The sequence below is a fragment of the Poecilia mexicana genome, unplaced genomic scaffold, assembly GCF_051168715.1.
Source record: "Poecilia mexicana isolate PSO_F unplaced genomic scaffold, ASM5116871v1 scaffold_14, whole genome shotgun sequence".
In the NCBI taxonomy this organism is placed as follows: Eukaryota; Metazoa; Chordata; class Actinopteri; order Cyprinodontiformes; family Poeciliidae; genus Poecilia; species Poecilia mexicana.
Genome location: NW_028263383.1, coordinates 23,836,758 through 23,851,835, shown reverse-complemented (window position 1 = coordinate 23,851,835; position 15,078 = coordinate 23,836,758). Strand labels below are relative to the sequence as shown.

The following is a 15,078-nucleotide window of genomic DNA, read 5'->3' as shown; positions in this document are numbered from 1 at the left end:
ACAGCCGCTCCTCTCTCTTGCAGGTACTGCGTACCCCCGCTAAATCTTTTAGGGGTACGCAGTACCCGACCGTACCCCCTACTTTCACCACTGGTTATGACATAAGGAGTCTGGTTTAAGGGTCGCACATTTTCACAGGTTTTCGTGTACTTAAAGGGGAATAATTGTCCCGATATAGGGTTTTAAGTCTTTTAAGTTAATAGTTGCAGGCTAACATGCACAATTATGGTTTCATTTAAATTATAGCGTCATACTATTTCAAATTAAGTTTATTTTGATCAGTTCTTTTCCACACCTGTTCAGTGCATCAAAACAATAAGCAAATCTTACTCAAATCTGACTTTTTCCGTCATAAATTTGAGTTCATGCTTTCAACGTTAATCACAAGACAGAACTTTTGTTTTGTAGTAGTGATGAGTTGAGCTGAGGCTTTTATTTTGAAGGAGCCTCGTTTCTTCCGGAGGAAGTTTGCGATTCTTTATGTCCTAGCTAAACTTTCGTTTTGCTCTAACTGAAACGTCTGGATTATGGCCACGTTTTTCGGAGAGGTTTTGTCGGTGTATTCTCGGGCGGTGGAAGAGGACGAAGAGGAGCTCGAAGAAAACGAAGAAGACGAACAAATTCGCAGAGAATTGGAGGAGAAGAGGTGAAAATGGCTAACAGTGTAGCATGAGAGGCACAAAATATTGAAACAACAGAAAACAATGGGACATCAAGTTTAGTATACAAAAAATAATGCATCATATTTAAAGATAAAAATATACTTGGACTCTATGTGCACCTTTGTAACAGTTTCGTCTTGACACTTAAGCCATTGGTGACTTGGTGAGCATCTTTCAGCTAACATGACACATTAGATTCCAGTAGGTGTTCACTTTACCGCCCCGTCATCGATGGAGCCATATTCTTTATCAATCCATAATAACACTTTTATTAGACATGATTACGCACCAAGAATGTCTTAGGTCCGAATCCCGTGGGTGGTCCGGTTTTAGAAGATAGATAATATTAAACAAGCTTACAAAAAATTTATTTTCTATCTTGTATTTTTTTTTATTATTATTATTATTATTATTATTATTATTATTATTATTATTTTTTTTTTTTTTTTTTTTTTTTAAAGTTTTTTCTTAATTTATTTATGCCTCTAATAATTTGTTCTGGAGAAAAGGGGATTTCATTAGAGGTGAAATCAACCTATTTTTTTAGCTTATTATACAGATTATACAAACAAAATTGAGTTTTCTAGCTGAGAAAAAATTAACAAACCTTCTAGCTGTCAGTCTTTTTTACACGCTAGTGGAAATAATTCCATAGATTTGCTTCCCGTAGATCCCCTCCACACAACGAAGCTGAAGTTGGTTTCTAATTCTAGCTTCCGATTCGGGAAATGGCTAAAGGGCGATTCCACCTAATTTTTCCACTACCTTCCGCATCTTTAATCGACTCTAGTTTAAAAACACTAGAATCTTCAAACCTGGACTGGATTATTCTGTTCTAATAGCAGAATATTTAAAACCCATGTTTGGGATTTGTGAAACCTTTTTCTGATTTGTGAAACTTCAGTAAAGGTTGATTTTACCACTTTTTTGCATCTGGATCACACTAGAACTGCCCCAGTTCCTAAAATACAACTCATAGACTCTTCAGACTTGGACTAGATTAGTTTTGAACTAATAGCAGAATATTTAAAACCATGTTTGGGATTTGTGAAACCTTTTTCTGATTTGTGAAACTTCAGTAAAGGTTCATTTTACCACTTTTTTGCATCTGGATCACACTAGAACTGCCCCAGTTCCTAAAATACAACTCATAGACTCTTCAGACTTGGACTAGATTAGTTTTGAACTAATAGCAGAATATTTAAAACCATGTTTGGGATTTGTGAAACATTTTTTTGATTTGTGAAACTTCAATAAAGGACAATTTTTGTCCTTTTATCGATCTCGTTCACACTAGAACTTCTCTAATTCCAAAACTGCAATACCTAGACACATCAAACCTGGATCAGATTATTTTCAACTAACAGCAGAATATTTAAAACCATGTTTGGGATTCGTGAAGCTTTTTTCTGATTTGTGAAACTTCATTTCACTTAACAGACCACTGCAGAAGATCTTTCCTTCCAACAGCCATCATCATCTACAATAACTCTTTGAAAAATTAGTGAGTTACACCAACATTTAATTTCCCATTGGGATTAATAAAGTGGTTTTGAATTAGAATTGAATTTGAATTTGAAAAAAACTGCATGGAACAAGTGTGAATAGTAATCTGATCTTTAGTGAAGTTTCACAAATCACATAGAGGTTTCACAAATCCCAAACATGGATTAAAATATTCTGCTATTAGGTGATCAGTATCGGCAACAAGAGCCAATCGGCGATCGCTGATCACCGATCATGCACTTTTTCACGAAAATCGGCCGATTATGATCAGTGACCGATCGATCGGCACACCTCTAGTAGTTTTTAAATTAGAGTCGATTAAAGATGTGGAAGGTAGTGAAAAATTAGGTGGAATCGCCCTTTAGCCAGTTCCCGAATCGGAACCAACTTCAGCTTCGTCCCAACCAGGTATGTTACGTTCACAGACAAATTAGCTTGATTCCAGCAAGTAGAAACCATGAATGACCTGACAAAAACAACTTCAGCCGCTCAGTTCAATACTTCTGAATCTCACTTCCGATGTACATCATGGCCCTTTGAATGATTAAGTGACGTAGTTGCAAAGGGTCAATACTAGGGTATCCCATTTGTTATAAATGCTGTTTTAACTTAAACAATGTAATATTATCTGGAAGTAATCTGACTAATGGCTCAAGGCTTCATGCTGACGTCTAAGCGTCAAATAAATACAACTCAGTCTGATTAAAATAACAATACTAATGCGTGTGTGTTGATGACTATAGGGAAAAAAGATCCGTCACAGCACCCTCAGTAAAATGCCTACCTCCCCCTTAGCACCTGCAGAAAAAAATTCTGGAGCCGCCACTGTCAGCTAGCCATGCTATCAGGAACGATTGTTTATTTTGATGCAGCCTGCGTTTGACTTTGAATGAATGTTTCCTTTTTACTTGACATTATTTGATATAGGCTGATTTATTTGACTCATGTATAATTTATGATACTGAGAGCCTTACTATTCAATATTATTTTACTGACTGCAGGTGTTTCAGTTGTCCTTTCGACTGAGTAGCTGCTGTATTGTACCTACAAGTATTTTGCTTGTTTTATTTCTAAATTAGGTGAATTTATTGCCAGATCATTTTTTAATTTTGTCATATTACATAGTAGCATTTAGTCAGTCCAGGTGATCAGCAGAGATCGGCCTCATTTGTGATCATTATCGGAATTGGCAGCAGAAAACCTGGTCAGAGCACCCCTAGTCAGGATGTCAGCAGTAATTATCAATGATAAAAACAAAAATGATGAAAATGGCTGCCACAAAACTCCCTGCATCACTGTATTTGTTCACAGTGTTATTTACGGGACATTTTACTGCTGGAGTGTCTTTAGTGAGTGACATATTTCTTTTGTGTTTCCCTTCCTTTTCCTGTTGTGTGAGGGGGCTGAGCTGAAGCACTTTGAATAATTCAAATTAATTCAACAGCACCATGTTCTGCAAAACAATAACAGACTAGTCAGAGGCAGAAAATGAGGCATTGCATTACATTTTCAACTCTTAAACAGTGATACTTACTTTGTAATGTAGCTATGTTCTGCTTGCTTTATCTTGCTGTTTTAGCGTTATGTTTGACCTGTAAGCAATAAATCTGAGGTCTTTCTTCTCAGAACTGTTCATCTCCATTGGAATCCCGAAGTCTCAGAGTTGTTGAGAGCCGGGAACAAGGTGCAGTGTTCCAGCTTCATCCTGGCTGTGGGACACAATGCTGCCAGTGAGTGAGATCCAGCTGTTAAAAAGCATCTGAGACATGTCCATCAAACTGCACAGACAATAACAATAAACATGTGTTTGGAAATGTAAATGATTAGTTTCAGCTAAGAACCTCAAACTTATTGTCTGTTTGTAATGGAGTCTGTTGTTGATCAAAATAAATTTAGTGATAAATTATCACTAAATAATGGCAAAACAAAATTTGTGATATTTGGTAATAAGAAATAAAAAAAAATGTCAAACTTACGATAAGCAGTGTTGAAATAGAACAAGTGTTTGAATCAGATTTTGGGGGTGATGTGATTTTCGACTACAAATTGCATTGGAAGGTGCAATGCAATTTGTACCTTCCAAATTGCATTTGGTGATGTAAAAGCTTTTTTTGATGATGTAAAAGCTAAAATGTCAAAAACTTTTGTAATATTGAATAACATTTCTTTCTAAATAGGAAATCACTATTATACTGTTGCTTAGTACACACATCAGTTACTGTGTGGAGATCTAGGGAACCTTGTATAAAAACAAAACAAAATGTGTTTACATGCTTCTGAGGAAAGCTTTATGATGTATAACTGCATCTGATTATTTTCATCCATCTACTGAAACACTTCTTACATTGCATACTTTAAAATTTTATGATTTAGTAGAGCAGCATTGACTATGTACAGAGCCTATAATAAAATCCTTCCAAGGTACACGCAAAAGGGGTTTGAAATTAAAGGAATAAATTATAAATTAACAGAGAATGATTTATTTAAAAAGGTAGAGGTCATGACAAATAGTAAAAATAGTAAAAACTATTGTTAGTTAGAGAGATTCAGGTATAGAATAATTGTTGTAAAGAGTTATAATTGTGTTTTTCACTCGTAAATTTTTTTTATAAAAGTTATTGCTAAATCATACAATAACATTATGAATTTGTCTTAGCTGGAATTCCTTGGAGATATGTTTCAGAAAAATATTTAAGGTTCTGCTGCTTTGATTTTAATGATGATTTATGTACAACAAAGTGAAGGTATAGTAAGTTTGTGCTGGTTATACTTCACTTTTTTCGGTCTACACTTTGTGTTCTTGCCATTGACAGGAATTTAAATATTGTTTATCTATTTCTGTACTAGTTTCGTCTTGTTTTTTCTGCCTTGCGTATTTTTTCCTTTTTGACTTGTGTATGGAAAGGTTTAAATGACCAAAAATAAAGTGTAGAAATCAGAATACGTGACTGAAAGCAAGTCAGGGAAGCACTCTGATGCGAGCTGTTGTTGAATACTGAGAGGATGTGTCTTCACAGGCTTCCTGTCAGTGTACATTCTTGCCTCTGCAAACTGGGATGCAGTCGGGCGCGGGGTGGCATGGAACGAGAGGAGCCGGTCTGGAACTGGGCCGAGTGGCGAAGGGTCGGCATGTGTGTTCTACAGACACAAAGACGAGCCAGCAGTAAGTGACACAGCGAGAAAAACAGCACTTCAGAATATCTGCTGTTGATTAACACCCCAGGAAACACATCATCACCATGACAAGCTGCTCCTTTTTGTAAGCTTTATGACATATTTGAATATTTCTAATTAAAGCTCACAATAAGCTCAACACTTTCAAGATTTCTGCTCTAATAATCTCTCATTTGGAACTGAAGGGTTTATCAGTGCTATATGACTGTGGAAAAACACATCTGTCTGTCTGTCCATCCATGCTCTTTCAACCCATCTGTCCATCCATCCATTTTCAAATCCATCTATCCATTCGTTATTATGAAAGAATCATTTTCACAAGCTGTGGTGCTCTCCATTTGTTGATCGAGAGTCTGTTCCATTAACTATCATAAAATAACGTTGGAAGGAAGCAGTGAGTCAAATCTAGAGGTGTATGTTCACATTCTGTCCTTCCATATTTACTAACCTGTAATTTAAGCAAGATAAAGACACTGATGGACAGAATGTGAAATCACTGTCAGAGATTTGTCACACCTGTCATGCTGCTTTAGTTGGCAGGAAAGGAAATAGATTGATGATTAATCAATAGAAGAACCATTTATTCTGTTTATTATATAGCAGCAAGAAGGTTGTGGGTTCAATTCCCGGCCCGGGGTCTTTCTGCAAGGAGTTTGCATGTTCTACCTGTGCATGCGTGGGTTCTCTCCAGGTACTCCAGAGAGAACCCACGCATGCACACAGTCCAAAAACATGATTTTCATGTTAATTGGCCTCTTCAAATTCTCCCTAGGTGTGTGTGTGTGTCTCTGTGCTGCCCTGTGACAGACTGGTGACCTGTCCAGGGTGACCACGCCTCTCGCCTGGAACATTAGCTGGAGAGGCACCAGCAACCCTCCTGACCCCACTAAGGGACAAGGGTGTATAGAAAATGGATGGATGGATGGATGGAGATTAATTTGTTGAATAATTGCTTTTCCTATCCATTATTCTGTAATTGTCAGAATAATCAATTATTCAATCAATTAATAATGTTAATAATCAATTATTGTATATTAAAATAATCTTGCATCCCTAGTTTTGATCATATCTCACTGAAAGTAGCAGTCTTCATTCAGTAACAGCTTCCACACTTAAGGTTGTTGTTTTGTAAGTGCAAACTTGTAGCGGTTGTGCTGTAAACATAAAGGCATCAGATATTTGAGTTTTTCAGTCAGGGCTGACAAGATCGAAATTGCCAGATTTTGATCACTAGCTGGTTTTTCTGTGTAGCCAGAATTCAATTACACAGTTTATTCTTTGTTTGATTACAACAATGTGTGTGCATACCAGTTTGTGTTGAAAAGAATTCAAATACTAGCCAAAATCAGTTTGAATTTAAAAGAAAAGCGAAAATTGACATCAGTCATAAAAAGCCTGTTTTCTGCTGCCAGTCAGTGTAGAGTATCTTCAGACATATAAATTAGTTCAGTTTCCCTTTAGATCACATGTGTCAAACTCAAGGCCCGCGGGCCACATGTGGCCCGCCATGTCATTTTATGTGGCCCCCCAGCGTTTTATAGGCCCATGACTGACTTAAAATAGGCTTTGCGCACGAATTGACTACAAACTACATCTCCCATAATGCATTCCGATTGTTACCAGCCAACATTACGGCTTCTCGCCACTAGAGAGCAGCAGAGTCACCTTAAGCTGCTTATTGATTTTCCCAGCGAATAAAACTGAGACATGGACAAGCTAACATCAAAACGTCCAAGAAAAGAAAAATCGATTTACAAGTAAGACTGTGAATGAAGATGTGTGAGTTGGTGTCAGGGCGGCAGGTCGCGCTAGACTTTTTTGTTATCTGTTATCTTGACCGACAACATAAAAAAAACTCGGTCCTGTACTATTTTTACCCGTGAAATTACAATCATATTCACCGTGAATCCAGATCCTATCACAAATTAAGCAGATAAATGTATCTACATTTTTCTCTTAGTGACAAAAAACACTCCAATAACTTTTAATAAATTAAATTAAGCGACTTCACTTAAATTAGCATCACCCTGGAGTCTGAACGCACTTCCTCCTGGTTCCCATCTGCAGAAAAATCTGCGCTAATTCATCAGTCAGTTGGATCTGTCTGATCCAAACAGATCAACTGAACTCTGAGTGTTTTACCCTGCTCGTAACGCCTGGATTTTTTTTTTTTTTGTTGCGTGGTTTCGCTTCTCCGAAACGGACAGATGTTACGTCTGCAGAGCTCCTCCAGAGCGGCTCTCCTGGGTATCGTGCACCAAGGGTCCATTTCTGAAATCTTCTGGATGAGTTACTTCCAGCGGTTTTTAATTCTTTGCAGCGGCGTACCCGCGTCCGCAGTGGTTGAGCAGCGGACTGCGTATGTTACAATCTAATTAACTTTTGCATCGTCATTTATTTCCTCCAGATAAACTACCGGCTCCTCAAATGGATTAACACAACGTTGCATTCTCTTTAGTTTTGTCTGGTCTGTAATGGAGACTTGAATTTAACGCGCCATTTCAAACAAAGGTTTCGAATGCGCTTCCTAACCAGAAGCTCCAAAGAGTTATTTAACAATATGAGGTGTTTAATTTATTTTTAACATTGTATTTTCATACATTTTATGCTAGGGGTGCCCAAGTCTAGTTTTCCAGAGCTACCATCTGCAAGATGCGTTCCTTCTCTAACACACCTGGATCATTTACTCATTATAAGGCTCTACAGAACTGAGTTGCTGCTAATGAGGGAAGTCAACCTTTTGCCTGGGGTGTGTTTTAGCAGGGATGCATCTAAAAGTTGCAGTCTGAAGGACTGCAGCTGGGCACTCCTGATTTGTACCGTCAATGTGGCCCTTTGAGGGTGGCCAATATGCTGAAGTGGCCCTCGGTGAAATTGAGTTTGACACCCCTGCTTTAGATTATCTGACTCATTGAAGTCAAACAACATTTAAACCTGGAGCATTAGGATAATGTAGTTCTTCAGACAATTTCTGCTATGAAAGCAGCCATTTTCTCCCACCTGTTTCTGCCACCTTGTTATACTCCTTCCAAATTATAGCCTCTTCCCTTGTTTCGTTTTCTCTCTGTGTGATTGGAAAGTGATGAACAAGATGCTTTTGTTTCTTATTTAGGTATTGATATGCCATGTGACATGCCACATTGCCGAGGACCAGCTATTCCAATGGACAGAAAAGGTACCTTTTTCTGCAGCTTAATCACCCTGACAAGACTGACAGTCTTCCCTGGTAACCCATGAAAAGGAACAGTTCACTTTCTCTTCTTCAGAAAGCCATAATCATATGGCAACATGATGACTTAAATAGAATCACTTTCCTTAGAGCGTGTCATTAAGGAAGAATTATGGAGCTTGAAAGTGAAAATCTGAGATTCAGAGACATTTTATCCTTATGATAAACATTCAAAGATGGTCAGATTTATAGGTCTATTGTTTGGTTTTTTAAACCAAACTGTAGAGCAGAGATCCACTTGGTGATTCTCAGCGGATGGTTATTGGTAAGCTGTTTTAGAAGGAGAAAACACAGCCTGTCTTCCTGCAGCTGCAGCAGCAGAGAATCATGACAGATTTCACTCCTGTCAGCAGATTGGAGGAAGATGGGGCTATAATGGGCGCTGTGTTTTCAAAACCTGACAGTTGGAAATTGGACAAACATTGGCTGGTTTCAGAAATGTCAGCTTCAGCTGCCAGATGCTGGTGTATGGTTAGAAACTTACATTAAAAAAAACATGCCTCTGTCTTTATTTCTTTGCACATATTAGATAAATTACTGCAAAATCAGGGGCTTTGTCTTTGTCTCTCCCAGGTGTTCGGCTATCTGCAGACCAGAGGACTCACTGTGACCGTTCTGTCTGACAGCTCTGTGGCTGATTACAAGACAGCAGACTACCTGTGCAGCAGCTCTGCCCCCTTCCTGCGGTCGCTTCGCTCTAGTGCGTTCAGTGATCAGCCTGTCTGCCAGTCACTGGAGCAGCCCAACATCATTACAGGACTCCCAGCTGCAGGTGTGTTTGGAGTTTTTCTTATCCAAATGAGTCAGACTCATTGCTTTGTCCCACAGAAAATCTGCACAAGACTCTGAACAGGAGCAGCACAACAAGCCTGTCATATTGCTGGGCATATTTAGCAGAGCAATCCATCTCAGTCATAGCTTTTATTCTGCACATAAAGTGGTGCTCACTTAACCTGAATTCACTTTGTCCCAGGTTCATTATTGTTTTGGGCTTTTAGAGAGACATTTTGATGTCAAGTTTGCAGTGATAAATGATGCGTAAAGGTGTGCTTCTATTCTTTAAAGGTGACCTATTATGCTTCCTTGAATAGGGTTAGGATAAGTCTGTAGCAGTCTTTCTCAAACTGTGGTCCCTAGACGCTCCCTAGTGGTCCTCAAGGTATTGCATGTGAACAACCATTTATTTGCTGTGAAGTGAGCTCAAAGTGCAGCGCATACAGTTAGCTTACCAAAGGATTGTGCTAAAAACCAGGTCACTGGAAGAAAACAATTCCAGGCTTACTTATATGATTGGAGGAAGCCAAGTCATACCAGCTCAGAGTATTGATGTGTCCTTCATGAGCGATTCGATTCTTGAATGGTAGGGCTTAAGTCTAAGTGAGAGCCAGGGCCGTACAAGAGACCTTTGGAGGTTCAAGGGCTCAAAGTTAAAAAGGGATACATTGAACAAGATCTTAAAACACTGTACAACAACATAGCAACATAGAAGAATCTGATATTTAATTGGATCACAGGGTTTTCCCCAGTGTATTATTAGCCTGGCGGCCCGCCATGCTTTACTAGCCCGGCCGCAAGGCTAAGCGTTGCTTGTTTACGTTTCTAGGAAAGGGGGGAAAAAAAAAAAAATGTTTTTTTTTTTGTTTGTTTGTTTTTTAAGGCCGGGCTGCAAGCGTCTCTTTTGCTCTAAGCATTTAACTAGCAGAGCAGATTTATTTTTAAGGATAGATTTATAATAGGTAGGTTTATAGTTTATGCATTTAAAAGCCGACAGCGTGTGGACCAATCACACAGCTGGCGCCTCTGCGCTTTGCCTCTGCGCTTTGCCTTGCGCGCTTCCGCGTGCGCCTTCTTTCACTCAAACTGGACTCAGGCTGACCTGCATGGATATTTACATCAACTTACTGTGAGGAATTATGATCCTCTGGAGAAACTCTAGGTAAGAGTTTAAAACCCGCCGCATTAGCTCTGATTGCGCAGCTCAATGTGAACCGCAGGAATAAGTTGTAGCGAATTCAGAGGCGCGTTGTGGAGCGGTGAGAATGATTTATCTCTGTGAACGAACAATTATATGCGGCGTTTACATCTCAACCCGCTGCCCAGCGTGTGGCTCTGTGTCTGTCTTCCCTGTATAGTTTATGTCTGTGGTCCCGGTTGGCCTGAGCATTTGTGGATAACGAGCAGCGCTAACCTCATCATGCAGGTTCAGCCCGGTGAGGAGCTTTCGCGCTCTCCTCGGAGTCACGCATCACGCAGATTTCATATTATTTTTAAGTATTATTTTTCCGGTTACACGATGCATCAAACCATATCAAATGCGTTGTCTACTTAGAGTTAATGCGCGGGGCAACACGGAGATCTGAGAAACTCGTCCCATAAACTTGACCAACCAGAATATTTTCTGTGACGCTTATTAAAAACTCAACAGACATGAAATGGAGGAGCTACTAAAGCCATATTAGCAGCATTGAATTAAGCCTCCTGTTTGTTGCGCATTTCAGTGTCACATGCTGTTCTTATTTTTTTTTCTTTAATTATGTAAAGTACCTTGAAATGCCCTGCTGCTGAAATGTGCTATACAAATAAAATTTGATTGATTGATTCATTTCTGCATAGTACAGGGGATTACCTCATCATGCAGGGCCGGTCCAAGGCTGGATGAGGCCTTGAGCAGAATCAGACTTAGGGGCCCCTTTTGTTGCTAAAAATATCAGCACCTCTAACAGCTTCTGTGTTAGATTTAGTGAAATATGGGAGAAAGGAGTAGTTTAATTGGCCAGCCTAAAAAGCAATAAGTTATAATCGCAATTTACTAATGTGTATTTGTAAATTCAAAGACTAAACTCACAGCATCAGATTGTTACTATGGTAACAAAACAATCTAACTATGAATATTGTTCTTTGAAGTTTTACAAAGTAAACTTGCCAGCTCCTTAAAATCTTGTATTTAAATGTTAAACAATTTAAAATAATTTAATTTATGTATGCCTAAATAATTTAATACAATTTAACAGCATTGATAATCTCAATAAACAAGTGTTACATTTATGTATCTGTGGTCTGTTTTAAAATATTAGCGTTTATGGGGCCCCTGAAGCTCTTGGGGGCCTGATGGAGCTGCTGACTTATTTTGGATTAAACAGAAGTGCAAATTTGTTGTTTTTAGACTAGTTGTGGGTTTAACTAGCATTTCACTCGAGATCTTTTCCTGTAACATATAATTACACAGTAATACTTTTACATTTCCTGTCAACTTAACATCTTTTAATACAAAAACACGGTGGACCACCGGTGGACAGACTCGACGCCCCAACCATCGGGCTTAGCAAGTTTTCTGGGGGAAACCCTGGATCATATATCATCATGTGGGACAATGCAAAGCAAATATAGTCTGTTTCCCTGATAAGCAGTGGCTCAAAAAGTGGGTATGCAGTGTATGCAACGCATAGGGGCGCTGGACTAGAGGGGATGCAAAAATGATGTGGGGAATTTTTTTTCTAGTCAGCATTTAACAGCTGTTTGTGTATGAAAAGATCAATAACAGAGGAACAGCACTGATTAGGCACTCTCCCCTCCCATACAGGTAGCTTGGGCGTCCCTTCGTGAACGAGCTGAGGCGCGGTTTTTCTTTTAAATTTGAAATGTAGTGCACTTGACAACAGGGAGCTAAAGATGGGGCAGCAGAACAAAACTCCGGGGCATAAAACAAAAAACGGAAGTGGGGGAGAGATAAAGATGTTGGAGAGACGAAGAAAAGCTTTTCAAAGTGGTTGAAAGACGGTAGGTAAGTAATGTCAGTGTAGGGTTGTATAGGGTTGTAAATATTCAGGTTAGTTTAAGATAGCCTAAAATGACAGGTTGTTGTTGTTGTCTCCGCCCGTATTGAACCAATACGGGACGCGATTTATTCCGTATTGCTATAAATGTCTGATAGACACACCTATCACACACATCTCAACAATAAGTCTAATAATAATGACCGAAACAAAACACGGGAAATATTAAGGTCAGCTAAATTGTCGTTACGGGACCTAAATAGGACCCCCCTGACCCCGTCCTTTACCCCCACGAACTGACGCTGTTGTCACGGTTGCCTAGAGACGGACACTACGCAGCTGCTATCAACCCGCCTCTTTTTAAAATGTCCACCTGACATTACACCGTCCTTAGAAGAAAAACATCTGGCAAAAATTCAGACGGTAGTGGGAAGACACAGGCTAAACAATCACGGTGACGTTTAATAGGGGCATTAAAAAATATGTCGGCGATATTCAGTGTCGCACAGTGGGTTGTTTGATATCAGACGGAATGGGTCAGGAGAACAGCACCAAACCTGAAGAACCAGACATCAGTCTCTTCATCCCTCAATCATTTCCTGCAACCGAAAAATAATATAAATGGCAATTTAAATAACAAATCATACAAATAGATTAATAGTAAATTAATACATATTGTGAAGAGAAACCGCTTATTTTTTCAACATTAAAAACGTTTGTTTTGTGTAGGAAAAATTTTGGTATCTTTTATAAATTCAGTGTTTTGTAGTCAATATTATTTCACCATTTTATTAATGTGGGTTGCCAGTTTGGATCAGGCTTCCTATCAAGCTATAAGAATGGTAGAAAACTGCTAACAAAATGCCTCAGACCTGCAGCCCATAGGCGGCGCTAGACACAGGCTAACAGAAGTGGCTCTTTGTTTTTTTTTAATTGCCCTGTTTTTTTGTTGAATTGTTTTTTAATTGCCCTGTAGGCAGCAATTTAATCGTTTATATACATTTATTATTATTGATACTTTAATTACAGATGAGTTGTACAAGTTTATGGGTGGGCGGGGGGGTCGCCAATGACATGTTCGCATACACCTCAGAAAGTATGTAGTTGAGCCCCTGCTGATAAGTATAATGTTGCCGTTTCTGCTACTGACAGTGCTGGAGGGCTGTGTTGATCTGAGACTGTAGTTGTTAAACAGGTAGCTGGTTATGAAGTTATGAATTAAGCAAATTTGCTGCTATTTTACTAAATAAGCCCTACTACTTCTGTTTACTTGGCTGCAGACTGCTTTAAAGAGCAAAAAAGCCCTAAGGGGCTTTTTTGCTCTTTTATATAATTTTTTTATGTCAGCACCTCTGAGATCTAGAATTGTAAGACAGTGATGTCAAGGCAAAGAAAACTCAGTAGCTGCTGGTAGGGGCCATCCAGGGGCCCCTAGAAATGGTTGAATTGTAACACAGACCATAGATCTAAAACTGTAGCAGTCATCTATTGAGAATGATAATGTTATTACATTTTATTTAATGTATTCCAGCAGAGAAAAAAATGTAAAATAAATGGTACATTTAGGATTTAATTAGGAAGTTTACTTTGTAAAAGTGCAAAAAACCATCTTGATAGTTTGATTGTTGTGTTACCATGGCTACAATGTAATGTTTGTTTTTGAGCTGGGTTTGTTTACAAATACATCAGAGCAAATAATAACCAATAATCAGTGATTGATTTTAAACTTGGCCAATTAAACAAGGCTTCCCATCACAGACTTCTCTAAATCTATATTTAATCACTGTTAGTGATGCTGAAGTAGGAGAGGCCTGGGGAGCCTAAATCATGATTCTGTTTATGGTCCCCATAATACCTTTGTCGTATTATACAAAGAGTGCGCTGAGTCAAACTGTATCATCGTGATTGGTTATTAGTTTAGGATCACCAAACTTCCAGCATGGGCATCAACATTAGCAATCAGCGTCACCTGGACTACCTGAGCTTGGCGCTCTTTTATGATGTCATCACAGGTGACCATTTGTAGTTTTTAACCATGCATAACATTAACACCACATCTCCCTTCTCTAGAATCAATGGGTGGACTATCATTGATTCAACAGATCTTAGAGGATTATTCTACAGACCTTCTATAGCTGGAAGGTCTGTTTCTACCTAGAGCTAGAAAAAACAATATAAATAGAAATACATATTTAATCATTCTTAAATTTTAGCATAATATTTACACAAATTATTTCATTTTCTTTAACTATAAATTCAGTCTATCAGGTTCCACAATCCATCTCCTAAACCTGGTTCTAGGAGTAGGTGAAAGTTCAGGAAGGCTCTGCTGTGTAGGTTCTTCAGGACTCTGTTGAACTTGTTCTGGAGCCACATCACCTTCTGGTACTTCTGGCTCTGTCAAAGGCTCCATGGCAACCAAATGATGACGATTTTGTCTAATTGATCCATGGGGTCCTTCCACAATGCATGAGCGTGGAGTAGAATGAGTGGTAATCACTGCTCCACTTGTGCCTTGGTAATTAATCCACACACCTTGTCCTGGAGTAAGTTTGCTGAGAACTCTTTCTCTGTGTCGTGAATCATATCTTTGCATCTTTTATCCTTCTCTCCTTTTCTTTTTGAGTAACAATCTTACTATTTGGAAGAACTGGCCTCAAAAAAGATAGAAGTGTTGGCACCATCGTGCGAAGTCTTCTTCCCATAAGGAGCTCTGCTGGGCTGTATCCATTCC

At 38.9% G+C, this 15,078-nt stretch overlaps 1 protein-coding gene across 1 annotated transcript in view; it reads left to right on the top strand.

Annotated features, from left to right (window-relative positions):
* The first annotated feature begins 435 nt into the window (after nucleotides 1-435).
* psmg1 (proteasome (prosome, macropain) assembly chaperone 1) overlaps nucleotides 436-15,078 on the top strand; it is a 31,534-nt gene continuing 16,891 nt past the window's right edge. Inside the window, exons 1-5 of the mRNA XM_088012387.1 lie at nucleotides 436-646; nucleotides 3,795-3,898; nucleotides 5,186-5,331; nucleotides 8,455-8,517; nucleotides 9,145-9,343. Of these exons, the coding sequence (XP_087868513.1) occupies nucleotides 528-646; nucleotides 3,795-3,898; nucleotides 5,186-5,331; nucleotides 8,455-8,517; nucleotides 9,145-9,343 (631 nt within the window). The 5' untranslated portion in view covers nucleotides 436-527. The remainder of the gene's footprint in view (nucleotides 647-3,794; nucleotides 3,899-5,185; nucleotides 5,332-8,454; nucleotides 8,518-9,144; nucleotides 9,344-15,078) is intronic.